Below are 27,513 nucleotides of genomic sequence, written 5' to 3'. Positions count from 1 at the left end.
TCATGGCCAAAAATATCGGCACCCCTGCAATTCTGTCAGAAAATTGTTGCAGTTGCAAATGTTTTGGTACTCATTTTTGTTGTTGTTTGCATTGGAACAACAAAAAAAAAACAAAAACAAAAGAAAAGTCAAATCTGATACAATTCCACACGGAACCCAAAAAGTGCACTGGACAAAATTATTAGCACCCTTAACTTAATATTTGTTAGCACCCCCTTTGGTAAAAATAACTGAAATCAATCGCTTCCTGTAACCATGAATGAGTTTCTTACACATCTATACTGGAATTTTGGACCACTCTTCTTTTGCAAACTGCTCCAGGTCATTAAGATTTGAAGGATGCCTTCTCCCAACTGCTGTTTTGAGATCTCTCCACAGGTGTTCTATGGGATTCAGATCTAGACTCACTGCTGGCCATTTCAGAACTCTCCAGCGCTTTGTTTGTAACCATTTCTGAGTGTGCTTTTTGAAGTGTATTTCGGGTCATTGTCCTTCTGGAAGACCCATGACCTCTAGTGGAGACGCAGCTTTCTGACAATGACCACTACGTTGTGCCCCAAAATTCTTTGGTAAGATTTTATGATACCTTTCACACAGTCAAGGCATCCAGTGCCAGAAGCAGCAAAGCAACCCCAAAACATCTTTGAACCTCCACCATGTTTGACTGTAGGGACTGTGTTATTTTCTTTGAAGGCATCATTTTTTTTCTGTAAACAGTACCATGATGTCCTTTACCAAAAAGCTCTACTTTGTCTCATCTGTTCACAGTACGTTCTCCCAGAAGGATTGTGGTTTTGTCACATAAGTTTTGGCAAACTCCAGTCTTGCATTTTTATGCCTTTGTGTAAGCAGTGGTATCCTCCTGGGTCTCCCTTTTCATTCAGATGGCGACGGATAGTGCGAGCTGACACTGTTGTACCCGGTGTCTGCAGATCAGCTTGAATTTGTTTGGAAGGTAATCGGGGTTCTTTATTCACCATTCCAACAATCCTTTGTTGTAATTTTTCATTAATTTTGCTCTTCCGTCCACATCCAGGGAGGTTAGCTACAGTGCCATGGGCTGTAAACCTCTTGATGACATTGCGCACAGTGGACACAGGAACATTAAGATCTGGAGATGGACTTGTAGCCTTGGGATTGTCCATGTTTTCCCACAATTTTTTCTCTCAAATCCACAGACAACTCTTTTTAATTCTTTCTTTTCTCCATGCTCAGTGTGACACACAACACAAAGGTTGAGTCAACTTTTCTCCATTTTAACTGGTTGCAAGTGTGATTACTATATTGCCCACACCTGTTACTTGCCACAGGTGTGTCTAAATACAAATTACAGGAGCATCACATGCTTGAAAAGCAATTATTTCTTACAAATTTGACAAGGTGCCAATAATTTTGTCTAGTCCATATTTGAGTTGTGTGAAATTTTATCAAGTTTGACTTTTCTTCTCTGTTTTTTGTGTTGTTGCAGTGCAAACAAAAAGAATAAACAAGAATACCAAAACATTTGCAATCAGAACAGTTTTCTGAGAGAAGTGTTGCATTTTCTGAAAGAATTGCAAGGGTGCACATATACATACGCACGCGATTAATTTTTTCAGTTTAACGCGTTAAAAATATTTAACGCCATTAACACAGGGGCGGGGCTAGTGTTGGCCACCCCGCTCACAACTGCTGCCTCGGTCTCTTTTTTTCTTGCCAAGAAGTGCATTTATTTAGTCACAGAACGTCTTTACAAGCACATCAAAAAGGAGACGTTTCAGACGTGCACGACTCCTCAGCGCCAGGCGCAAGTCAAACGAGCACGGAAAACGATACTGTACTCCGCGAGCGCTCTTCAATTATAATGTGAAGTGACATTCAGCCAAGTATGGTGACCCATACTCGGAATTCGTGCTCTGCATTTTAACCCATTCAACGTGCACACACACAGCAGTGAACACACACACACCGTGAACACACACCCGGAGCTGTGGCAACGGTGCGTGCTGTAGCCTTTATCATTTCATATCAAAGCACGAAAGAAATGATGTGCATGCAATGTTGTGGTCAGTTAATTCATGAGGGTGATTAAAGCTGCCTTAAAACCGTGCATGCATGTGTTATATGTTATATATGAGTCACATTTAAGAACATGTCTCTGAAAGGGTTTTCAAAACTGTCCTGGAGCAGCCCAGCACTGTCAAAAAAAAAAAAAAAAAAAAAAAAAAAAAAAAAAAAAGAGGAAATACATTTTTCTAGCTTTAAGGATTCATCTATATTAATTTAGAATTCAGTGTTTGATAACTTTATTCAATTTCTGTATATGTCGTACTTGCTGAAGGGCACAGGTCGCTAAATATGACATTTGTTATAATGCAGGGCTCGCAAAATCGCTAGCCCGATGTCCCGGGGCTATTGTGTTTTCCAGTCGGGCTACTAAAATGTATCACTGCCCTGCCCGACGGGCTACCTTAAATACAAGTCTCCCACGCAGTGTTCCCTCTAAGCTGAGCATGCGCGCATGACCGCGCTCTTCTTCCACCGCGGCCGCGCAGAAGAGCACATTGACTGCACATTGACATCATCCTCAGAAGACACATATGTTTACTACATAATGCGTATTATGTCAGGTCAGGCTATTATCTAAAATGAAAAAGTATCTTTAAAACAGAAAGAAAAAAAATGTCTGACCCCAAACTTTTGAAGTTTATACTGTAACACAAAATCTCTATTTTGACTAACACTGTTCTTTTTAACTTTATTATTTTTTTTTTTTTTTAAATATCACAGGTCCCAAAAAATACAGTATAATAAATAAATAAAAGAGCAGTACAACTGTTTCCAACATTGATTAAAAATCAGCATATTAGAATGATTTCTAAAGGATCATGTGACACTGAAAATACTGCTTTGCTTCACAGGAATTAATTACATTTTAAAGTATATTAAAATAGAAATATTTCACAATATTATTTTGTGAAATAATATTCAGTATTTTATCAAATAGATGAAAACAGCCTTGATGAGCAAAATAAACCTAAACGTTTGAACTGCAGTGTATTGTACAGTAAAAATGTTTTCTCAGGTAAAATGAACATCATTTAGTTACATCAAGGGTCAAATCAAATATAAATAGCACATTAAAGTGAAGTTACACACTTTATTTGTGCGCGTGCTGTACAGGTCTGGTATAAAGAATGCTTTTGCTCAGGTGCCGAAATGTCTGCCCAATAGAGAAAAGTTTTGCTCAGCAAGAAAAAAAATTAGAGGGAACATTGCTCCCACGGGTCCTTAAATTTGATCCAAACTAAATTGAAGAGTTTTTAAGGCCGTAGACAGTTTTAAAAACGTTAAATGGTATAAATTAAATAGATTTTTAATAATTCTGCAGATACCTTGTAAATAGTAAAATTAAACTCTTTCCTTGATATTCATTGATATTTGTGTTTTGAAAACGTTTTTGACATTTATGGTCTAGTTCAATTAATTTTCGGGCTACCAAAATCTGAAGAGTATCTGCCCGAAGGACTACCAGGGATTTAGAAATTTTGCGAGCCCTGTAATGGGTTTATGTGAAGATTGATTAAAGTTCACTTAACTTAGAAGTTATTTTATTAAAGTCTAATAAATATTCAAATTGATAGCTCTCAATTATACTGTAATGTTGAATGGCTAGAGTCAATAGGTAAATATTAGGGAAAAAAATAATTTTATAGAGGCAGTCAGTCAGATTGGTATCACCTTCAGTCATAAAAGAAGATGCCATTAAACAAATATTAAAAATATACCGTCTTTATGTTGTTTCTACATTAACTTGAAGGTTAAATGTGAAATTATTGCAATAGAAAGGTATATTTAAAAAGTTTTAAAAATGTATTTAAATCAACTGACAGCACTTTTATTTTGGCATCACAACAATATAATGTACAAAAAAAAAAATTTTTAACGTTCAGTAAAGAATTTACCAACAATTAGTTTTTTTTTTTTTTTTTTAAAAGATCAACTTTACACTTAAGACTCACTTCAAGTTACTCTGAAATACAAATTACTGATAAATTTCTAATATCGGTTGACATTAGATAACCAATATGGTACCAGTAAGCCTATATGTTAGCGTATATAAAATGTCCAGCCTTGGATCCAGAACTGGATTTGCTCAAATCTTTTTGAAACACCGGAGAACAACTAGTCACTGGATTTGTGAAGTGTATTTTAGTGATGTATTTACACTATTTTTTGTCTTAATGTGCATTGCAATTACATCACAAAATTATTTATAAGAATAGTCCATCAGAAATGCAGAATGTCTAAAAAAACCACATTCATTTCTATGAAGGAAACTTGGTAAACAAGAATGCGCTAATGAAGAACGAACCCAGAGGAAGACAGTAATTCACACAGCAGAGGAAGTGTGTAGATTAGTAGTCATAGAAGTGTCATAGCTGCAACTGTGGTCATCATATTGCGGTCACAAAATTCAAACATTACACAACATGCTTCTACTGTGGACAAGGTCATTTACCTTTCATGAAAGTATGGTAATTTATATTTATATACACAAGTATATTATGTCATCATTTTCGAAACCTCTAATCAGCATGTGTGTTTGATGACTTTACGGGGATTTTTTTTTATGTGAAGTGAAATTCTATAGGTATTCCGTACTCAATGTAAGAAACAGTGATAAGGTCCCTGTGATTCAAAGCACATCTATGGCAAGCTTTATTCAAGCTTTATTTATCCATCCATGGCAGGATTAATATTGATAATTAAAGAAAAATGCTATAATGGGAGAATGACAGCAGATTTTGCAATAGAGCAAAGTTCTTCAAGCCTCAAGAACACAGCACATGGTGGCTGTAACTCACCTGTGGTGAAGGCCCCGTAGTTTACAGCTTTCTGTAAGCATCATGGTCACCTGTACCTCTGAGGCGTGATCTGCACAGTAAATTCAAGAACAAAGAGTCAGGGATGTGTGATACAAACCTGGAGAACCCAATTGTGAGGGAAACTTGACAAAGTCTTCTCATCCCTCCACACACCAATCAAAAAGTAAACCCTAAAAGATCTGGGAAAAAGCCAGGTCATAAATATCAATCAGCACTAAAGGATATATTTTAACATTTAGTCAAATTCATTAGCTATGTTTCCACCCAACTCATTTTGGTACATAAAAAATAAAAACACCAAGATGTGCATAAATTCTAAAAATGTGCATTAAAAACCTATGCACTCAACTAAATAGGATACATTTCTTATCCTGTATAAAAAACATGCGCATAAACTACGATGGAAACACTTTTACCGAATAAATTTTAATGCGCATCAAAACAAGACGTTACTTTGCGATGGGACAGGACCATCCAACGGACCGATCTCATTGTACAGCATCCGAAATTCTAGTTTTGTCATTCTAAAATGCTTGAGCAAAGTCTCGTCAAAGTGCTTCTTTATAATAAACTCCCAGAACTGTGTTCCCAGCAGGTGAAAATAAGATCGAATGTCTGCTTTTCGTCTGTACGCTCTGAAGCTCGTAATTTATTGTATACAAAAATTATTATACACAGTGCCTTCTCTAACTGCAGTAGTGTTGTCACGATACTGGAATTTCTAACTTCGATACGATACCTTGAAAAATATCGATACTCGATACCATTTTCGATACCACGGTGAAAAAAACTACCACAATATTAAGGGGGTAATTTTTTTAATTTAAAGATAAATGTAACAAGTCGAGAACATGTGGTATATTTTACATGAACAAAAAAATGTCTTGAGGTACTGCATTTGTTGATTTATTTATTAATCTTAGTCAAATATTAATTGAAACTAACGTTTACTAATACATGTACTAATTAAAATCCAAAGTCCTATTTGTTGATATTCTCATTTGCTTCATAACCAAAATATTTCCAGATATAGGGCCCTATGAAGTCCGTTTTATTTTTCCCCAAATTCCGTTTTATTTTTTTCTACATTCAATTTTTTCCATTTAAATTTTTTTGGATTCCGTTTTTTTTTCGTTTGAATTTTTCTGGACTCTTTTTTTTTTTTAATGGTCAACTTAAATGCTATTAATCTAAAAGCATGTCTAATTCATTAAAATCATGAAAATTATACAATTTAACATTTAATTTATTAAAAGTGTAACAAAAATGACACGTTTAGGGCCGTATGAAATGTTTTATTTTTTTCTCACCTTATGTTTTATTGTTACCAAATTCTGTGTTTTAGCCTGTCTATTATTTGAATGCATACAAAGAATTTTTATTTATTCTTACAGTAGCCTTATGAAATGTGTTTTCCCCCTCAGAAATTCTGTGTTGTGTATTTAAATTTTACTGGATATCAGATGAAGGCATAAAACAATTTTAATTAATTTATATTTGAATTAATGAAAATTAAACATTTACATTTTTTGCAAATGAAGGGGATTTACTATTAAAATTAAAATATTTTGTGATTATTTCTTTAAAAAAATTAACAGTAGTAGTAAGTAGTAGTATTATATACATTCTACTAAATAATAGTAATATAGCCTATTTCTGGCACACGGTCTTTAATAGGCTAAGTTAAACCGAACTTTTATTTTGACGGGTTTCCGTGAATACTTCTAAAGTTCTGTGTGTGTATGATATGATGCTAGTTTTACTCAAATTAAATGGTAAATGCTGGTAAAGTGCCTTTCAGATCAGTTCTGGAGATATTGTTGATGTATTTATGTCCTCATTGAGACGGCAGACACTGACATCACCGCGAACGCCACATTAGTAAACACAACCGCACGTGCAGCACATTCACACAGAGACGCGCAGAACATGCAGGATTCATATTTAAATCCACTTTTGCATCTTAATATTTACAGATACTAGTCCATATCGCGATTTGATTTAAGTGTAATGACCTACTTTTGATTAATTCATCCAAACTTTGACAAATTCCGTGACATTCCGCGTTAAACTGTAAATTCCGTTTTTATGACTGGATTCCGTGCGCGTTCTCTGCATCGCGGAGATCATAGATCCCTACAGATAGCGCTCCTGCTGTGTTCTTTAACAACCAGAGCAGTCATCCTTCCATTCACTTCACTTGTGCTATTTAACCAGAGCGAAGGAGACGAGTGCGGTCACGTGTGGTGCTTGTCCACGCGCCTTTGGAGAGAAGTGAAAGTGACAGCTCGGCTAGTATCGGTGTATCGATACTTCGGGAAATTAATATTGGTACCGTTCAGATATTTCAGTATCGATATTTATCGAAATATCGATATTTTTGACAACACTAAACTGCAGCAAATGTTAATTTTTCTTCGTGACATTTAGCGCAAGTTAATCAAGTGACGATTTTGTTCTCTTCAACTCCCTGGATGGAAACGGTGCTTATTCGCAAATTCTTTATGCGATATTCCAATTTTGCGGATAAATTTAATTTGTAACTTTGGATTGAAACATAGCTACTGTCAAATTAAAAAGGATTGTCATTATTCCCTTAAACTTATAATCACACTTTTTCTGCTTTTTTCCATGCAATTACAATGAATAGAAACTATAGATTTAAAAAAAAACTACTTCTATGATGCATTTGTCAGCATTTTTGGAGTCACAATACTTTATTTTTAGATTCGCCATTTGAGTTCCAAAGAAGAAAGTAAGCCATACAGTTTTGTAATGAAATGTGTGTAAGAAAATAAGAGACATTAAAAAGAACATTAAATCAAGTGAACGATCTGTTGGATCTTATTTAATCTGTTTTGCCCCATCAGGCAAGTCCTTGTTAGTAAAAGGTGCATGTAAGTCCTGAACAATCCTCCACCTTGCACTTGAGAATGTTTGATTGCTTTAAAAGCAGCCTAACTCCTTTCAGCCAGTCTCAGATTGCTGGCTGAGTGAACACATTTAGAATGAGTTCACAGAGGTCTGGTTTTATCTTGGAGCACAGCTTTTGACGGATGCTTGGAGAGTATGTGTAGTGTATTATTTCCTGTCCCTTGGGCAAGGGCCGGAGTGGAAACCGAACAGTTTGGCACAGCAGAGGCTGGTACAGTGGCATTGTCTGGTGGTTGGCACCAGTCCTGCACTGGATAAACAGGGCACAAGGGCAAACGAAGCGGTGACCAGTGTGACGGGAAGTGCTTAAGTTTCTCATGGCATTTCATTTTCTAGAGAAACGGATGTCATAACTGAAAAGTATATTATCAATATTTCAAAACAATCAATTTTTATTATTTTATTATGAACTTTGGAACTTCACAAATAGGCTCATTATCACAAACAATCCCAAATGATTTTCCTGAGAAAAGAGTTCTTTTCAATCTTGTTGGGAAAGTTTTTTTAAATGGTTCATTTTAGAATATTGTACTCTAGGAACATAACAAATGAGAGTTAAGAGAGAGGATTTACCTTTCACTGCTTTCACAAAGACTTGTTTCTCTTTGCTTGGGTCCTTCTCGTCAAGCAAGACTCCATGAAAAATGCGGCCAAAGGTCCCTGAGGATCAAAAAAAAAAAAAAAGTCACTTTAGGAAAACAGCCAACATTGTGAAATCTCCATCTCAGGTAATCGAAATATACACAGTCTGTAATACAGATTGTATCACATAAGGCTGGCCAATATATAATAATGATTTTTACATATATACACACACACACACAAAATAATTACCTTAAAATGCCCCTATTATGGATTTTTTAAAATTACCTTTCATGCAGTGTAACACAGCTCTAAGTGAATGAAAACATCCTGCAAAGTTTTAAATCTGAAAGTGTACCGTGTATAAAGTTATTGTCTCTCAAAAGAAAGAGTCGACTCTGAATCATTGAAACGAGTCGCTGTTAAAACGAATCCCAAGCAGTTTCATGTTGACGTCAACATGAAACATTAGCATATCACCTTCCCACTAGTTACTTTTCGTGTTGGTCTGAATGAAAATGCAAATTGATTCTTTGCCACTAGGTGCTGCTTTTGGAGCATAACGGTTTCCCCAGTAATGCTGTACACAAAGCAGCACTGCTTTTACAAACGCTGCTTTATCAGGCATTACAGGCAAGATTTAAACTAATCGTTTGGGAGTCGTAGAGCAAACAAGGTAAAAATATATGCATATTATAAGACAAAGAAAGTGTTTTTTGACCTTTCATGCATGTCAACCTGTTGTTGGGGACTCCCAAATCCAAAATATGAACCTTTCATTACCCATAATAGGGGCACTTTAAGCAACATGTTAAGCACTTTTTTTGGCAAGTAAACAGGCTGTCAGACAAATTTTGCGATCCCTCCCATGCAACTCACAAACATGACATGTTTAATACAATCCCTGATTTAAACTTCAGTTGCAAAAACTAGAGTAAGTTAGTTTGTGTGAACGGATTCACAGAAATGAATCCGTTTCAATGAACAGTGTTAGGGTTAGAGGACTGCATTTTCATTCATATATTTTAAATATCATGAAAAGACAAAAGCTAATTCGTAGTTTGCTATATGTCCTCCGCTTCTAGTTTCGCTGCATCTTTGGGATAAATCAACGTGCCAACTTTTGCACAGCAGGTCTGAACAGGTATCCTGGATGACCTCTGAGAGTAAACATAGCATGGATTTATCAGCAGGCGCAGGACAGTCCTCACCTTTCCACTGTTGTTCTACAAACAGTTGGACATAGCTGCAGTTCCCATACGCTCAGATGACACCATGTAATGGATCAGTGCATCTTGCAGAGCAGTAGACTTAGGGGTAGTGTTACTAATGCTAGGGGCCAGCACCACATTGTCTATTACTTTTCCTTCTTATCTGATCCTTATCTCCTCTCTTGCTGCCATGCTTGTTATAACATGCCACTTTATCTCAAGCCAGCTTGCTGACGTAGATGCCCGCTTTAATTCCTGCTTGTAATTACCGATGAGTTGTCTTTATTTAAATAGGAACACTAATGAATACAAGCATATCATGACCAATAGTGTCAAAAGAGCTTTAGGAAAAAGGGTCACAACATTTTGGGAAATAAAGTTATGTAAAGTGTGATAGTGCACATTTTACTTGTACCTGTAAAAACAAAAGTACTGAGCAAAACAACAACATGTTCCATGGCTGGTGTGTTTCTTGGTTGCAATGCAGAACTTCTAACCTTCCAACAAAAAAAAAAAAAAAAAAAAAAAAAAAAAAAAAAAAAAAAAAAAAAAAGAGTATACACATTGCATTATACATTATGCAACCAGCTGGGTTTCCGTTTCAGTGGAGTTTATGATAAACTGGTTAAGTGGAAGAATAACTGCAGTCACACTTGAGACGAGCATGATCATTATACTGGACATCAGGGGGAAATTCTTGGTAGTAAGACGTCTTTAATGGTTACTTAATGTTTTGTCAAGAAACTAAGCACTGAATGTTCTAAGACGCAACATGCACTCTGTTTTACAATGAAAAGGCAAAGTTGCCCAGATCTGGAATGGCACAGACCTTACATCATTACACACAAAATGTACTTTATCCAAGTACGTGAACACCGATGCAAGATTGCTGCGTTCTGAAAAGTTCACGAGTCTGTTAAAGGAACACTTCACTTTTTTTGAAAATAGGCTCATTTTACAACTCCCCTCTCCGGGTCTGGTGGTAGCACTTTTAGCTTAGCATAGATCATAGAATCGGATTAGACAATTAGCATCTCACTCAAAAATTACCAAAGACTTTTGATAATTTTCATATTTAAAGCTTTACTTTTCTGCAAAGCAAAGTTCATTGATTATTACGCCGGAATGAGAGTATAGTTCCTAGCCATATCGGCCTAGAAAATCGGAACTTTGCTGCCGTACCATGGGTGCAGCAGGCGCAATGATATTACGCAGCGTCTGAAAGTAGTCCCCAACTAGATCGGCCTAGAAAATGCCAACTTTTTTATTTTCCGTTGGTCTTAGTACATGACAGTGTTAATTTCGTTGGTCATAATTTCATCATTTTTTTCCACTGACGACAACGAGACGATAACGAATGAAAACTCTTTTTGAATGACAAAAATTATGACGTAAATCTATTGACATTAGATTTACGTCACATCCAGTAAACACAGCTGTGAACGTAAACAGCAGGGAGAACGTGTATACATTGCATCCGTCACCGTGCATTCGGTTTTAAAGGGATAGCAGCCTAATTTAGTTGCTATTGTCCGAGTCATTGATGTTAATCAAGCAACAAAAGAAAGACATACAATCACTCACTGCTCTTGACTGAAAAACTTTAGTAGCCCTAAAGATTAATCTAAATTTATTTATAGAAATAAATATGTCTGCTTGAAAGAATGAAGAATATGGTAAGTTGTTATAAAGAATGCATAATTAGCCTATATAACCATTGGTATTTCATTAAATAAATGATCTTGTTCTTTATGAGAAGTGGTTTTATTTAATTTTAACAAAAAGGCATGTTGTGTCTCACTGCAGTTAAATTGCAGTCTATCGTGAAAAAAACAAAACAATATCAAACCTATGAGTTTGGAAATTTTAGAGAAATGCTTAATAAATGCACTGTAACTAAACCCCTTAGATTTTAGCCGACTAAATTTACTGTAGATTTAGTCGACTAAATTCTTATGATATTTAGTTTAGACTAAAACTAAAAACAATTCAGATGACTTAAATATGACTAAAACTAAAGGGCATTTTAGTCAAAAAGACTATGACTAAAACAATCAAAATTTGCTGTCAAAATTAACACTGGTATACGATGTAACAAGTCAAGTTTTAAATAGGAAAATTATCAAAACTCTTTGGTCACTTTTGAGCGAGATGCTAATGGTCCAATTCGATTCAACGATCTATACTAAGCTAAGCTAAAAGTGCTACTGCCAGACCCGGAGATCGCCTGAATGGATTCAAAAACAGTACAACTCAACTGTTTAACTCTAGGGGAGTTGTAAAATGAGCCTATTTTCAAAAAAAAGTGGAGTGTTCCTTTTAAAGTTAGACATCCCTAGCTCTCCTTGGGGCGTTCAATAGAGAAGTAGCAAAGCGGTCATTCAAATGTTTTCAATCAATCAGTTGATTTAGTTCACAGAACACAGTCAATGCCCTGCATTCAACTAGATAACTACATACTTACAGCTCAGTGGAAATTAATTTGAAGTAATATAATGATTATATAGGCTAAGTTTTATTTTTTATTTTAAGATTATGAGTGATTATGATATTTTTTCCAGTGTAAATTTAGCATAAATGCATATAAATTCCTGGGGCAAAATACACATTATCATACAATAAATGTGTTAAATTGGATGGCAAAATGTGTGTTCATGAGCTCTACATGTTATTTGCAGATTATATGTCCCTGTAAAAACACAAAAACCCTCAAAACAGAGAAAACATTAAAAATGCTCTTAGCATGTTTCATAATGTATTGTATTCCACACAGTAATGAAAACATGAAGAATTCTGATGTCTCATTCAAAGTGGACTTAAAACAATGTATTTTCTGATTTGTTTGTTACTTTTACTGTTTAATTACACCAGTGAACTTGTTCGTTACGCTTTAGCCTAATAACACCTAAACCTTATAAAACTGTAGTTTAAAACTCATGATTACATTTATGCAAAGGATTACATGTCCCTTGTCATTTATGTTCTCCATTTGAAAATTCAGTATACTGTTAATATCATTATTGCTGCTTCTATTATTATTAAACATGGTTTAAAAACTGTTAACATGTCGATTTCGTTCCATGCTTCATTAAAAGCTAATCGCATGGTTTTACAAGATGTTTGATCCACTTTTATGATACTTTCAAGTTGCTTATTTTGTCATTCTAGAGCTTGACAGCCCTCATTTCTCATTCACCCTCATTATATGGAAAATGGTAGCAAGGGTATTTTCCGAAAATTAGCTTTGTGTTGCACAAAAGACAAATTAATACGGTTTGGGACAGCAAAAGGATACACAGACAATTTTTGCCTTTTTGATTAAAAGGAGCCATGCTCTTGTGTTTCTGGCCATGGTATTAGAACAAAGCAAATGCAGAAAATATTTAATAAGTAAAAAGAACCTTGAAATTTGCGCTTTGCATAATGCCATTTAAATAAAAAGTATTGAGCTGGTCATAAAAAAAAAAAACACAAAAGCAAATGGCCCTTCAAAAAGGATTAATCTGACATTCCCCCAAATGTCCAATAAAATTGGTTTAATCAGATTAACCAGCTTTAGTTTGCCAAGTCAGCACTTTAAACACAACACAATAACCCCTTATAAATAATAAATCAGCTTCATCAAGCTTGTGGGCACACGTACAAAATGAAAGTCTCACTGATGAAAAAAAAAAATGCTACGGGGGGAATTAAAGCATTGAGATTTTGCAAGAACGCAAGTCAAATAAGGCGCGTTCTTGACGCCGTTTTGTTTATGTTTTATAGTTTATGTGACTAATGACATTTGTGTCAACATCATCTGTGCAAGCCCAGAGCTGTGCTGGCACAAGGCCCAGCAGAGAGCTTTTCTGTTTGGACTCCAATTTAGTGCTTGAGTGCAGATTTCCCGCTGGAGCACAGCTCTTGTGTGATCCAACAAAATTATTTTGCAGGGGGAAGTGTCTAACCTCAAACTGAGCAGCCAAATGACGCGTTTGTTTGCCATGATGCAATTTCAGCTGAACTGAAAAAGAACCACTATTAGAAAGATGGAAGTCTCAATGGAACAGATGTGGACAGAGTACTAAGAATCGAGTCTTTCAAATGCACAGTATTAACCTGCTGTGGTTTCCATGTGCGTCTATGGGGCTTGTGGGATTAGATACCTTCATGCAAGACGTCTCTGAGTGTGACTCTCTCTCTGGAGATGGCGATGTCTTTGACCTTTGCCTTGGCCTCAACGAGAGTGACGCTTCTCAAGTCGTTCTTCTCTATCCGCAGCGAGGGACAACCTTCAAATTACACACACAGAAATGTCACCATTAAAATAAGTGTTAACAATTCACCTCAGAATTAATTAAAAGTATATTGCAGACAAATCAAAACAAAGACAATTCAGAGAATGACAGAGGTTTGCAGTGTTATTTTAACAACTGGAAGTATTTAAACGCTTCATCAATTAAGTAAAACCCCAGCTTTGCCAAAGGCAAACACTGCAGTGTCACTCTTGCACAACATGTTTTGGTGTGTAACTGATTTTATCTCACTGTTATACAGAGTCAATTGTATTAGATGTTTAGAGAAAGCTGAGTGTTTTATTCTGTCGTTTAGCTACAGTGTTCTTTAAATACACAAGAACATCCCAAAAAAAGGTCAAAATGTACTTTGAGCACAAATACCAGTACATAAGGCTGTTTAAATGTGGTTGTTTATCCTGATAAAAACATTGTGTATCCTCATGTGTTGTTTTTAGGTTTACATGTCTGATTGAACAATTTTCCTGTTTATATTCAATACGTCACTGTGCCTTGCGGTAAACATTATCGTAGTGATTATATAAATACAGTTGATTATGAACAGAACAAAGTGTAAATATATCACTTTTCACTAACAATACACAATAGCCAGTGTTCTGATTCATTTGGACTACATTTCTCCACTCATACTAAATGTGCATGATGCTGCCCCCAAGTGGTTATTATGGGTAACTAATGTAAAACTGCTAACATTCCTTAAAGTCTATTCAAAATGTATTAAAATAGAAAAGTTTTCAATTGCAATATTTAACAGTATTACTATTTTACTGTATTTTTGATTAAATAATTGCAGTCTTGGTGACGCTTAGTTTTAAAAACATTCCAAAATCTTGGTAAAGACTAAACTTTTCAACAGTAGTGTAGGCAAAAAGTGCAGTTGATTGTAGACATTGATTTCCAGGTTTTTTTTTTCAAAACTATGTTTAACAGAAAAAAATAAAAATCATACAGGTTTGAAACAACATAAGGGTGAATAAACGATGACAATTTTCATTTTTGGGTGAACTAATTTACCATGACTATCTGATTTTCCTTCTCGTCATGCAAATGAGAACATGTCTTTGCACTTTGCACCACTGTATTACAGTATAAACCAATGAACGAGCTTGGTGAAGACCAGCAAGAACAAAATGGTGATGGTGAAGAAGAAACCAGGTTAAAGGTAGGTGGTTAGTGAACACGATTAAGTCATGATTCCCTGTTGCTCTCTCTATCTGCTTCACAGCAGCAGAACTTACTTTTGGTTTCGTGCGAGGGGGCACCAGGGTGAGGGAAGGAGGCGCCTGCAAGTTGGAGCATGGGTGCAGTGCCAGTATGAGCATCTGATAGAAAAAGGAAGGGGTGGAGGGAGGACAGAGTGAGAGAACAAAAAAAAGAAAGATGGAGAGAGGTATATAAAGGATGGATAATCATAGCAGGTAGATGGTGCCTGAGCTATTCCACACACAAGAACAAGAGTGAGACAAGAAAACACATGGTATAAGTATGACACAGTGCACCAAGCATGTAAGACCACTAGGAGGCGCTACACACAATGGGAGTACACAGCCTGGGCAAAATGGAGCAGATAAATATCGCCCAAAACTGTTGACACCAAATGTTTTAAAGTACTTAGCTGCATCTAAAAAGCTTACTATTGAGTATGTACTGCACCTGATGAAGAACTTACTTCTAGACCATTCTGTATGCATGCGTGTACATATAAAAACAATTGAGACACATTTATAAATGCTGGAATATGCTATATCGCCATTTCCTGCCATTTATTAATATAACTTCTCTCCTGAGGCAGAATTTTTTTGCCTACCGTTTTTTTATGTATGCTGTGTATTTGGACATTTTACTAATTTGACATTGCTTTTCACATACTGTACAGTAGGGAAGTAGCCATATTCAGATACAGGGAGTGAAAACAGTTGGTTAAAATGAAAATGCATTATTTGCATTTCCATCAAGTAATGTTTGTTCTAAATAAAAAATTGACATTTCCATATCTAATTAAAAGACACAGACATTTATTTTGTTACTTAAGTGTCTAAATATTTTCTGGGGCCACTGTGAATATAAAACCAATGGGATCACCTGGCAAACTTCAACTAATAAGAAGTTTAAGGGAGGTTATCAACCCACCTTTCAGTTCTGCCTGAACAGCTAACTAATTTTAGCCCAATCCGGTCATTTGAGGGAAAGGAGAAACTCACCCACTATGAAAACAGTGACCATGTTTTAAAAAAGCAGAAACTTCCTGTTGATTTGGTCTTATTTGCATCCTAAGTTGGAAAAGGGGTGGAAGTGGTCAAGTTCTCGTGGTGGAAAAAAATAATTAAAAGACAATTTAAGTGTGAAGAAATGACTCTGAAATGGCACTACTGAATGACACCGAAGGATTGAGCAAATACCAAGAGACTTTTGTACTATTCTGAGGGGACGTGATGACTTTACAAGTACGATACGCAAGAAACATTTGTACTCATTTCGATCACACAAAAACAATTAATGCTGGAGTCACTGCTGTACTAAACTTAAGAACAAAAATGTGTGCGCCTGGTTGTACCAACCTTATGATTCCAGTTTAGCTAATTTGATCATTTGTTTCCAATTTTCTCATTTATAAAGGAATGCACATTTGCTGTGAACAGGGCAAGACAAGTTGCAGCCAGAGGTGTGAAATTTAGCTGTGGGGAGCAAAGCATCCTGCTGGTGTATATCTACTCTTTGAGCTGCTACTTCTGGTAAAGAGACGGCTTTCTGACATTTTAAACATGGAAGAGGAGTGCAGATGGTTACGGCAGATGGTTGAGATGTTTGAGAGAGTTGCTGAACTGAGGTCAGGGGTGAGAGACATGGTATGGTCGTAGTCTTACTTGTGACAGGTGTAGCGTTGTTGGGGGTGTCTGCCCTCAGGTACTGGGTGGTCTGGGTGGAAGGCTGAGACAGACCCTGAGAGCTTCCACTGTCGCTGACGCTAAAAGATTTAGAGAGAAGTAATTAATTACTTTAGGAATTGAAAACAAACCGGTCTTTCATTTTAAATGGTTTCACAGCCTCCTTTATGATGAACTCATCTGTTTTTTCAGAAGGTGTAGGGTTTTATCTGGCCCTAAACCCCAGTGCATTTAAAAACTAAGTGCTGTGTAATTGTCACAATTAAAGCCATTAGACTTCCACTCCAAAGGTTAAACACTGAAGCCCCTGGAGAAAGACCTAAAATGCTGCAGGTTTAACCTGCCTCCTGAAACTCATTGAACCTAATCATGATCTAATGTCACAGACTCATCATCATCATCATCACCACCATTATTAAACAGTTCTGGTTTCTTCTAGTCTACTACTTGAGCTGTGGAGCAAAAACAATCCACCGGTAGAAAACGGAGTCTGAGCACATTCTTGTTCTAACTGAACATTCAAACACAGAAGTGCATGCATACACATACACACCTGTCATCCATTTCCACTCTCTTCATGCTGTGGAGGTGTAACACAGCAAGGATGATGGCTACCAGGAAGATGACGATGCAGCACACACACACACTGATGTAGAAAACTCGTGTGGATGTGGTGGGAGCATTTGAACTGCTCGCTAAGACCAAAAGAGAGGAGAGAGTTTATAAGAGCAGAGTGAAAATTGTCTCATTGTAGAACCACATTTACAAAAAAGGCCAAACAATAAATCACAAATACTCACGGTCTATTCTAGGTATGGTGGTGTTTGGGAATGGCAGAGTTTTTGGGGGCTCTGGCTGCTCAATTCCTGTAAAGTAAAACAATAAGGGAAAAGATCAGCAAATGCCAAAAATTGATTTGTCTTGTGAGATTCATCCAAACAAATGAACTGGTTAATTGTGGTCTCATTTATGTTTGGTTTGTAAATTGTTGCCAGGGCAGTAAAATCTCACGCCTGCCACAGAAAGTGTAAGGGTGCTTTCAGACCTGTAGATTGTTTGCTTTGTAATTTGTTACATTTTCTTCTTGGTTCGGTTCGCTTTCACACGGCAACATTGCAAGGCATACCAAAATGTGTTTATGCAAGTCACATGTGAGTAAAACTGTCCTCTTATTGGCCAGAGTTCACTTGTTTACGTTCCTCTGCGTCATTCATCAAGATGGATTGACAAGTTTGCTCCACGGGCTTATTGCGGCTTTATAGCTGCCCTGGCAAACGCAAAACGAATGTAGCCGTCATATATATATATATATATATATATATATATATATATATATATATATATATATATATATATATATATATATATATATATATGGACAGCATTCTTGTAATGCGCGGAGAAGAGTAATTAATTACACAACATTTTAATATGAAGAGGTGCTCTTTGGTTTTCAGCTGCAATAACAAATACTCTCACTAACAAAATCAAAGTTTTTCCCAAATTCTCACTTGCATTCACAAAATAATTTGTTTCATTTATATAGTGCTTTTCTGGGTACTCAAAGCGCTTGACTGCTAGACACAAAAGACACTGACTGCTGCTTTTTATATAATATATTTCCCGTTATGAATTATGATAACGCTTGGTTCGTTGGGTCGGATTGCTTTCTCACCACAAACGAACCGCTCCAGGGTTCGTTTGAAAGCGTGCCGAGACCACCTCTTCAAGCAGGTCTCGGTACGCTTGTTTGGTCTGCTTTTGGTGCGCACCCGAGCACGATTACTGCTTTCTCACCTGCCCAAACGAACCGCACCAAGAGGGAAAACGAACTCGTGCGATTCAACCAAACTAAATGAGGCAGGTGTGAAAGCACCCTAAAGACACACAATATCTTCTTGAGCGCCATATACACACGCTGACCCAGTTATTCCACAAGGGAGCGGAAATTGGGGCATACACAAACTCTTTTTCTTTTCCAGCAGCTAATTTGGCTCATGTGCTTCAAATAAGCGGAGAATAAATTCACTGGCTATTTCCTCTAGGGAAGCATATGACAGAAAGCTTGTGCTATTATCATATTTGCAGTCTCTGGCAATCTGAAACCTGACACACAATCTGCCAAACACACAAAACCTACAGCTTACAGAAAAAAATAAATAAAAAAATGCGAAGTGACAAAAAAAACAAAAAAAAAACAAAAAAAAACACTAAGATCTTAAGAAACCCATGTATTGGAGGCTATAAGGTGTATGAAAAGATCTTACTTCGGTAACACATTTTCCTTCGTTTGAAGTTGAGCACTGTGAAGTTGTTGGCTGGTGTAGTCAGGTTTAACTGCACCGTTAGCACAGCCTCTCCATCAGCCTTTCCAGAGCAGAAAAGATCCACTCTGAACACTGGAGTGACACACAAAATGTATATTTACTATATTAAATACTTAGTTACTCTATTACATTACTAATAACAGTTGTAAACAATGAATGCAGGGCCTCATTTTTAACTTTTAAAAAGGGAATGAGCTGCTTTTATGCTGGTGAATTAGCGTTTGCCCGAATCCTACTAAACTACATGAGAAGACCAATTAAACACCAATACAAATGTTTGGCACAAAGATTCGGTCCGATTTGTGTACTGTTCAGACAATCCGAATAAATGTCAGACAGGTTGAATTCAAGTGCAAAATAACTCTCTGACAGTAGGTGGTGCAAAAAGTATTGATGTGTTTTTAAAGAGCCATTTAGATTTTGGATTCACTATTGTGTTTATTAGGCAACACCAAGATGAGCCAGTTCAGGATTATTCCTCTGCTATTCACTGTCGCCACTAAGTAACCAGTGGTTTAATGTAACTGCAGCGGCTCTGGGCATGTGACCAAAAGTATGAATCGTATAGGCTGGTCAGATTTTTGCAGTGCAATGGAAAAGAGATTTTAACACCTCCCTGTGAAAAAAAATAAATAAATAAATAAAAATAAATAATAAACTGCATTGACAGCATGTGAATGTTAACGCCGGTTAATTCAAATTAAAATGCTTATCGCACTATGTCTTGTGTGCACAGGCCTTACAGAAATTAAGAGTAGATAAAACCTTAAAAAAAGCAGTGGGTTCTTAAGTTGTGATATATAAACTATTCAACAATAAAAGTCTGACAAGAATAATTTTTCCAATAGTTAACAGGCCTTTTTAATGTGAAGACCTTTAAACATGTAAAGGTAAAGAAAAAATAGACTGTTTTAGATATCAACAGCACCTTTTCCCTTGAAAATACAACATATGATGGAAAAAAGAAAAGAAAGAAAAATTATTCACTCACCCGAACGAGTACGCGGGACCTCCCCCTGAGCAGAGATGTTGCTCTGAGGTTGATCCATGGCTGAAGTGTTTTCCACTTGAAACCCTAACCTGTAGTCCACCTAGAAAGGAGACAAGGATTGCGGGAAATAATTAACTGACGCCAAACTTTTGAATGGTAGTGAACATAGGATGCATGAACTCTGCCAACCTTGCTGCTGGAGTGCCATGTGAAATGTAGGCTGTTAGTGTCACTGGGCACGGGCAGGATGAAGGAAAGGGCATAATGATTTACCACATCATCCCTTACATAGTATAATTCAGCATCAAGACCTGCAGAGAGAGAGTTTTAATTAAAATGATAAAACTGATCAGGACTGACAGAATTTAAACAGTTAAACATCTTTTCACGTTCACACAACTACCCTGCCTCAAGAGAGGAGTAAAATAGAGTTTCATAATGCAAGACTCCATCTCTGCTATCATATAAACTCTGTATTTCTCTGTATTTATAAAAAAACATCCTATGTGCTCATTTAGGCTTAATGTATTCCACAGCGCCTGGAAGTATATGGTGCAAGAGGAAACCATGGCAACAATACATAAAATACATTCTTTCAGTGTGGTGAACAACCACTGTCTGACATAGTTCCACTTCCTTGCAGGATCTGGAGAAAGATCTGGATCCATTATAACACAGAGGGCAGGTATGAGCCACTGAAATATGACTGCAATTTCCAATGAGGAGGATATGATTTATAACAGGCTCAAGTGTTCATGTTGATATTCTAGAATGTTTCCCATTAAACTGATGGGACCTTTGAAACCACCAAGACTGCCGCCCAAGTTTTGACCACAGTTCATTCCTCTCTCTCTCTATCCTGCCCATTTAGAAGCACTTGGAATGGTTTTCACCCTTTATACCAAGAACAATATCCTCAGCTGCCACCTCCACCATACAGTGAAGGGAAAATGTTTGAGTGTAGTATGTTTATGTTTAAGGACTTCACCCCTCAAAGCAAAACATCTCTGCTTTCCCCTGCTTGGCCTCCATTTTCTAACGACTCTGTAATATAAACAGTGTTTCCTTCCCGGCAACATTCCTGCGAGAGACTCGACCTGAAATGCCTTTCTCCTAGGCAGCACACAGCACCTGCGATCCCAGTTATACTGTATCCAGCCTCCAATGAACAGCTGGAGAGTGGCAGTGACGATGAACACAAGAGCGAAATGAGACACAGAGATGTGTGAAGTTGACTGACAGCTGGAATCTTCTGCCATGCCTTGGAGCAAACCTTATCATGACTGAAAGGCCCTGTTGTGGCTGACTGGAGCCTGTCAGTCTGTCATGTGGTCTGCACAAACACAAGGGGGATGGGAGTACGTGTACATATACCCTTTCTAAAACATAACTTCTCAAACAACAGTAGATAATGTTTTTTGGGGCTAAAATGTTTAGATGATCTAGATGCATACCATTAGAGACACCATAAAAATCAATATACACTACTGCTGTTCAAAGCTTTTTTTTTTTTGTTTTGTTTTTTAAAATTTATAATTTTATTTGTACTGCATAATATTTTCTGCAAAAATAATAACAAATTTTTTCATAAATCTTTCATGAATCGAAAGTCCAAAAGAATAGCATTTATTTAAAATAAAAATGTTTTGTAACAGTATAAAAATATATTTTCTGACACTTAATCAATTTAATGAATCCTTGCTGGAAAAAAAAGAAAAGAAAAATGAAAAAAAGAAAAGAACAAAAACTTAAGGTGCTAACCAAATACTTTTTTTTTTGAGAATTGATTAGATAAAAGTTTCAAATAGGAATAAACAAATCAATTTTTTTTTTTGCCTGTTGGCACATATTCACTATTCATTCAGCTTAGTTGAGAAGCAGAAGTAGTTTTGATGAAAGTTTTGATAAATATTTTTTGATAGATAATCTGAACTGATGAATTGTCCACAATAAAATGGGAAACGTATTGGAGCAAATAGGGTGCATTTTGATTTCATATAGACTTAAAGGGTTCAAAGAGAAATTAATTCAAACCATTTCTTGACAATCTCATGTCCACTTCAGTAAAGCCTTTAAGATCCAAAAATCTCACCTTTTCCTGCCAAAACAGAGACATTCAGCACCAGCTATACAGAAGCATTAAATTATCATTTTATATCAAATGATAGTTTGAGAACAGATCTCATCCCTCCAGTGATATGAGGCTGCCCACCTATGGCGCAAATAGGCTGTGTGGCCCCCAAAACAGACACATTCAAGATGCAGGAGTCCTCAAAGTTCAGACAGACATCCCGACTGACATAATCCTCTGAGCTCAGAGGAAAAGAAAATCAGCCAGCTGTGAGAGACTACTGGGCGTGACTTATACTACAGATATACCCACAGACTTGAGACTAATTAACGTTCCCATGTCTTGCACCGTGTCCCCTGTCTGGACCTACTTTTGTCCCCACTGCCTTGATACCCCTTAAAAATTTGTTTTAGCCATGCGAGTAGTAGACTCTCATAACCAGACCACTGACTGGTGATCACTGTAGCTTATTCTGGCCGTGAATCTTCTGCCAAAAATAGATCTAAAATATTTATTTTTTTAAAGGTTTAAAATAGATTAAAAAAAAATCAATAAAACAAAATAAAACACCTTATTATTCAATAAACTGAATAAATGTGTGTCCCTTTACTTTTAAGAACTTGCATAGAACCAACCAGATGGGAACTGGAAATTTCAGCCAACTTTTGCCATTTTTGTAAGTAATGTGCATTAAATGGTCAGTGAACCGACTGTGGATGGTCTGTGCCATCTGAGGCTGAGACTAAATGACCAGAGGCAGGAAGAGCTGAAAGTTATAATAAAAAAAAAAAAAAAAAAAAAAAGATAGTAGGGACATTCAAGAAATTCCTTCTTTCTCTCAATCTCTGGCACTAAAATGATTATACATTGAGAAAGGAATATGCAGGAGAAAAAGCCTTAGCTCAGTCATAGACTAAACCCACAAAACAGTGGATGTAGAGGGTGTTGAAGTTCATGGGTCAAATGTGCTCAACCCTCTGACCAGAGGTTTCAAAAAGAAAGCAGGAGGTTGTTTGAAAACAGTTTCCTGAGTGGTATAAAGTGCTCCCACCCTTGAAGAACTGGTCCCTTGCAGGATGATTAGGATGAATTAGTTTATTATAGCATATGTGCAGCCTGTGTTTCTAAGCTTGTTTATTTGTGACTCTGTGGCGACCATTTTTTCATTTTTCCATCTTTCTTTTTTTTATGCTCAAGTAACAAGTTTGTTTCAAAAGAGCTGTGGTTAACCATACGTCTTGAAAAAAAAAAAAAAAAAAAAAAAAACTGGCTTCCACTTGATGCAAAACGAAATCTTTGCATCCCCCTCACGGCAGTACCCTGTAATGTCTTTTTATGTAGCTTCAAAAACCCTTTCATGGTTCAATTACTTCCACTCTGAAAAAGCAAAGACTAGGGAGAAAACGTGTCCACGGGCAAGACGTCGATACAGGATTATGTCAGTGAATCTTGCTCAAAGAGCTTGCCAAAGATCCAGCACTGTATGGGAGCCATCTTGGGAAAAAAAATAAAAATAAAGACATGGCAGAATTGGGAAATGCAAAGAGAACAGGCAAGATTTAAAATGCTTATATAAATCAGAGTGATGCGTCAATAACTCCTAGAAAAAAAACACTATGGTGTGTACTAGTTATGATGTAACAACTTCAAAACATAATAAGAATTTGTGGTTTTTTAAATGTGGTCTCACAAGAAGACTTTTCTGTTTTGAACACTAAGCACAGAATAAATCTGAAGTCATAGACAATACATGAATGAAAAGCAATGATTTACATCCATGTCATTCCCCACAGCCAAAGGTATAGACTTGCGGTTTTGGATTTCTTGGCCTCTGGAGATCACATTTCTGTCTTCAGAAAGGCAAAAAAAAAAAAAAAACAGCCAGGAGAAGAGGTAAGCACAGGTAGAACAAAGAGGCTCCTGTATTCAGGGTCCGATTTATCCTCAATCCCTTAGTGCACAGGACATAACAGTAGCCAAGCTCCGAGAGGGAGCGGGACCGCAGGGGAGAGCGGCTGTTATGTATTGATCAAGTTCTAGCGTAACAAACCAAGTAAGAACTCGACAAGCAGATACAACCTTCAGTTAACAAGCAGGCTTGAAGTATGCTAAGTATTTGAAAAGCTTGATTTTAGAATCTTAATTTTGGATTGCAAACCCTGGAGTGCTATATCCAATTGGCCGCTATGACACGCTGTACAATTTTGACCCTGGACCACAAAACCAGTCTTAATTTTTCGAAATTGAGATTTATACATCATCTGAAAGCAGAATAAATAAGCTTTCCGTTGATGCATGGTTTGTTAGGATCAGACAACATTTGGCCGAGATACAACTATTTGAAAATCTGGAATCTGAGGGTGCAAAAAAATCTAAATATTGAGAAAATCGCCTTTAAAGTTGTCAAATGAAGTTCTTAGCAATGCATATTACTAATCAAAAGAGAAGTTATACATTTATGGTAAGAAATTTACAAAATATCTTCATGGAACATGAGCTTTACTTCATATACCAATGTTTTTTGGCATAAAAGAAAAATCAATAATTTTGACCCATACAATGTATTTTTGGCTATTGCAACAAATATACCCCAGCGACTTAAGACTGGTTTTGTGGTCCAGGATCACAATTTATTATATAACTATGTAACTTGTTACATAATTTTAGTTGATTCCCAGTTTGTTTCCATTTTTATGTATGTTATTTATTAACAATTTATTTGAGTCACACACAAAAAAAGTAAATATTGCCAAAGTTACTTAAAGTAAATTAAAGCATATAGATAAGTTACACTTCTGTTCAAAAGTTTGAGGTTAGTACAATTTTTTTTTTAAAAGATACTTTTATTTAGCAATGCATTAAAAGGGCATCAAAAGATCAAAAGTGACAGATCAAAAAGTGATCAAAAGTGACTTTCCACAGTGCTGCTTAACAACTGTTTTTAATACTGATAAGAAATGTTTCTTAAGCACTAATTTATCATACCGGAAGGATTTCTAACGGATCTTAAAAAATTAAAAACTGAAAAAAAAAAAAACTGCTGTGCTGTCACTGGAACAAAATGCATGTTAAAATATATTAAAATGGAGAAGAATTTTTTTTTTTTACAATACTACTGTTTTTTTGTGCTGTGTTCAATGCATCGAGGACGTTGTATTGTCAGAGATTTGACACAGCTGTCCCTGTAATGCATGTGAATATCTATTTATCTAATCTAGAGAGACATGTCCTGAGCATGTACAGACTCAACATAGAGACCGGCAGACACAGACAGACCTGGCTACCAAAAGACGACCGGCTATGTCCCCACTGCACAGGAAATGAAGTGGAAACAGAACTGCACTTCCTGACATCCTGCCCTAAATATGCACAAATTAGGGACACTTTCTATCCCCATTTCACAACTCACCACAAAGACTTCCATCAGAATTCAAACATGGACAAACTCCCATACCTGCTAGGAGAAAGCCCAGCAAGCTCAAACCTAAAATTACAAAGCAGAACACCCAATAATGCGTGTAGGGCAGAATTAGGCCGTTTCCCATTGATTATAAATAAAATAAATATAAATATAATATTATATATTTATATAAATATAAATAAAAAAGATCCCTCAAATTCTGGATGCATCTAAAATCAAGTCTCACAGAATCGCTACATTTTAAAGCACTACAAACTAGGGCTGCACGATATATAGTTTCAGCATCGATATCGCGATGTGCACATCTGCGATAGTCACATCGCAGGATGTGCGATTTTTAGTATACTGATCTCGTTATTTATACTGATCGTTTTCGCGACAGCTGTAGCGTCACTCCGCCCCGCGCTGTCTACACTGGACGCGACAAATCGACCGTTGCAAATCCTTTGAACTTTGTGTCATTACATCATAAAAAGAATGAGGGATTTACTCGCAGGGATTTGCGCTGTCACGCCGCATCCAGTGTAGACAGAATCACTGATTATTTCTATCTAATTTTGTCTACAATTTCTATTGTACTTTGTCGCGCTGCTTGCGTCCGGTGTAGACACAGTGAGAACCACGCAGATGCACGTTAACACTCAATTCCGTTCACTTCCTGAAATGATACATACGCGCGAAACTGTCAAAATGCATGTTTCTGCAAGCATCTTTGTAAACACAGTTGCTTATTCAACCAGTATACCGGAATACTGTTAGAATTACCGTTAGAATACTGTTAGAAAAATATAAAGCGCTGTTTATCTATTTTATATCTTTGTTCTATTATATTTATCTATGTTTGTAATTTGTTTATTTTTCTATGCTGATTTACTCACCTACAAAATCACCCCAATCATTGATTTTTTTTTTTTTTTTTTTCAAATAACGTTAGAGCTTTTTAAGTCATCTGGTGTTGTTGTTTTGTTTTTTTCATATCGCAATATATAATCGCAGAAATACAAAATATCGCAATGTGTGTTTTTTCAAATATCGTGCAGCCCTACTACAAACCCAAGAACTGAACCCCGTAAAGAGTCACTCAGTCAGCTGGTTCTGAGGCTTATTAAGCTGACTAACTCTACTATCACTAACCAGTCTCAAACCAGCACTGATTCCTGACCAAGTACAGGCTCAGTGAGCACAAACTAGCCATCGAGACCGGCAGACACAGAAAGAGCAAAGAGTGTGTGCTCACTGTGAGACAGGAGAGATCCAGACAGAGACACACTTCATACTTCAGTTCACGGTTACCAATTTAAATCAATCAGAGACGTATACATCAACAAATTCACAAACATCATAAAGAACTTTACAGCCATGACTACTGAAGAGGAACAAATAAAGATTATACTAGGAGAGGGACAGACAGCAGCACTGGCTGCGAGATACGTGTGGACGTGCCACAGCAGATGAATGTACATGTGTGCAATATTTGTATTATGTCTGACCTCAGTGTGTTTCCCTACGGTCCACCACAGTGACCCTCAGCCTGTGTGTGTTTGTATGTTAAACACTGTGGTATGAAATATTCATGCGTGTGGCTCATGCGCAAAACACGTGCAAACGTCTGTGAGTGACAGTGACGGGGCTGGGTCACAAAAATAATTTACTAATGTACAAACTACGCTTTTAATGTGATCCAAGTTCTTTTGTATTGAAATGTAGTAATAAGTCATGTTCAATTATAATTTCCCTAGATAATTGTTGCATATCAGGCACTTCGCTTTGACAGGGCAGCGCAGGCGAGCAGGACAGATAGCTACTATTCATTCATACGACATTCATTTGTGGCCACTGTCCAGTTTTCATTAATTTGTTCCCTAGAAAACACATGAATTTAAATGCGGGAGCAGTTTATGTAACTAATTCTTAATTCATGGCCACAA

The 27,513-nt window shown here is 36.6% G+C and overlaps 1 protein-coding gene across 2 annotated transcripts in view; it reads right to left on the bottom strand.

Moving 5' to 3' along the window:
- The window catches only part of LOC306845237 (tyrosine-protein kinase RYK-like), a 62,813-nt gene that overhangs the window by 9,481 nt on the left and 25,819 nt on the right, over nt 1–27,513 (bottom strand). Inside the window, exons 2-11 of one of the 2 annotated variants that reach the window (XM_079377919.1) lie at nt 20,283–20,404; nt 20,094–20,193; nt 19,043–19,174; nt 17,576–17,641; nt 17,329–17,470; nt 16,755–16,855; nt 15,129–15,212; nt 13,741–13,866; nt 8,376–8,462; nt 4,848–4,917 (exon numbers count right to left, since the gene is read on the bottom strand). In XM_079377919.1, the coding sequence (XP_079234045.1) occupies nt 4,848–4,917; nt 8,376–8,462; nt 13,741–13,866; nt 15,129–15,212; nt 16,755–16,855; nt 17,329–17,470; nt 17,576–17,641; nt 19,043–19,174; nt 20,094–20,193; nt 20,283–20,404 (1,030 nt within the window). The remainder of the gene's footprint in view (nt 1–4,847; nt 4,918–8,375; nt 8,463–13,740; nt 13,867–15,128; nt 15,213–16,754; nt 16,856–17,328; nt 17,471–17,575; nt 17,642–19,042; nt 19,175–20,093; nt 20,194–20,282; nt 20,405–27,513) is intronic. The other variant, XM_079377920.1, reaches the window with a different exon arrangement.

The sequence above is a fragment of the Barbus barbus genome (genome assembly GCF_936440315.1).
Source record: "Barbus barbus genome assembly, chromosome: 25".
Lineage (NCBI taxonomy): Eukaryota > Metazoa > Chordata > Actinopteri > Cypriniformes > Cyprinidae > Barbus > Barbus barbus.
Note: the sequence above shows the minus strand (reverse complement) of the source record. Positions and strands in the feature narration are given on the sequence as shown.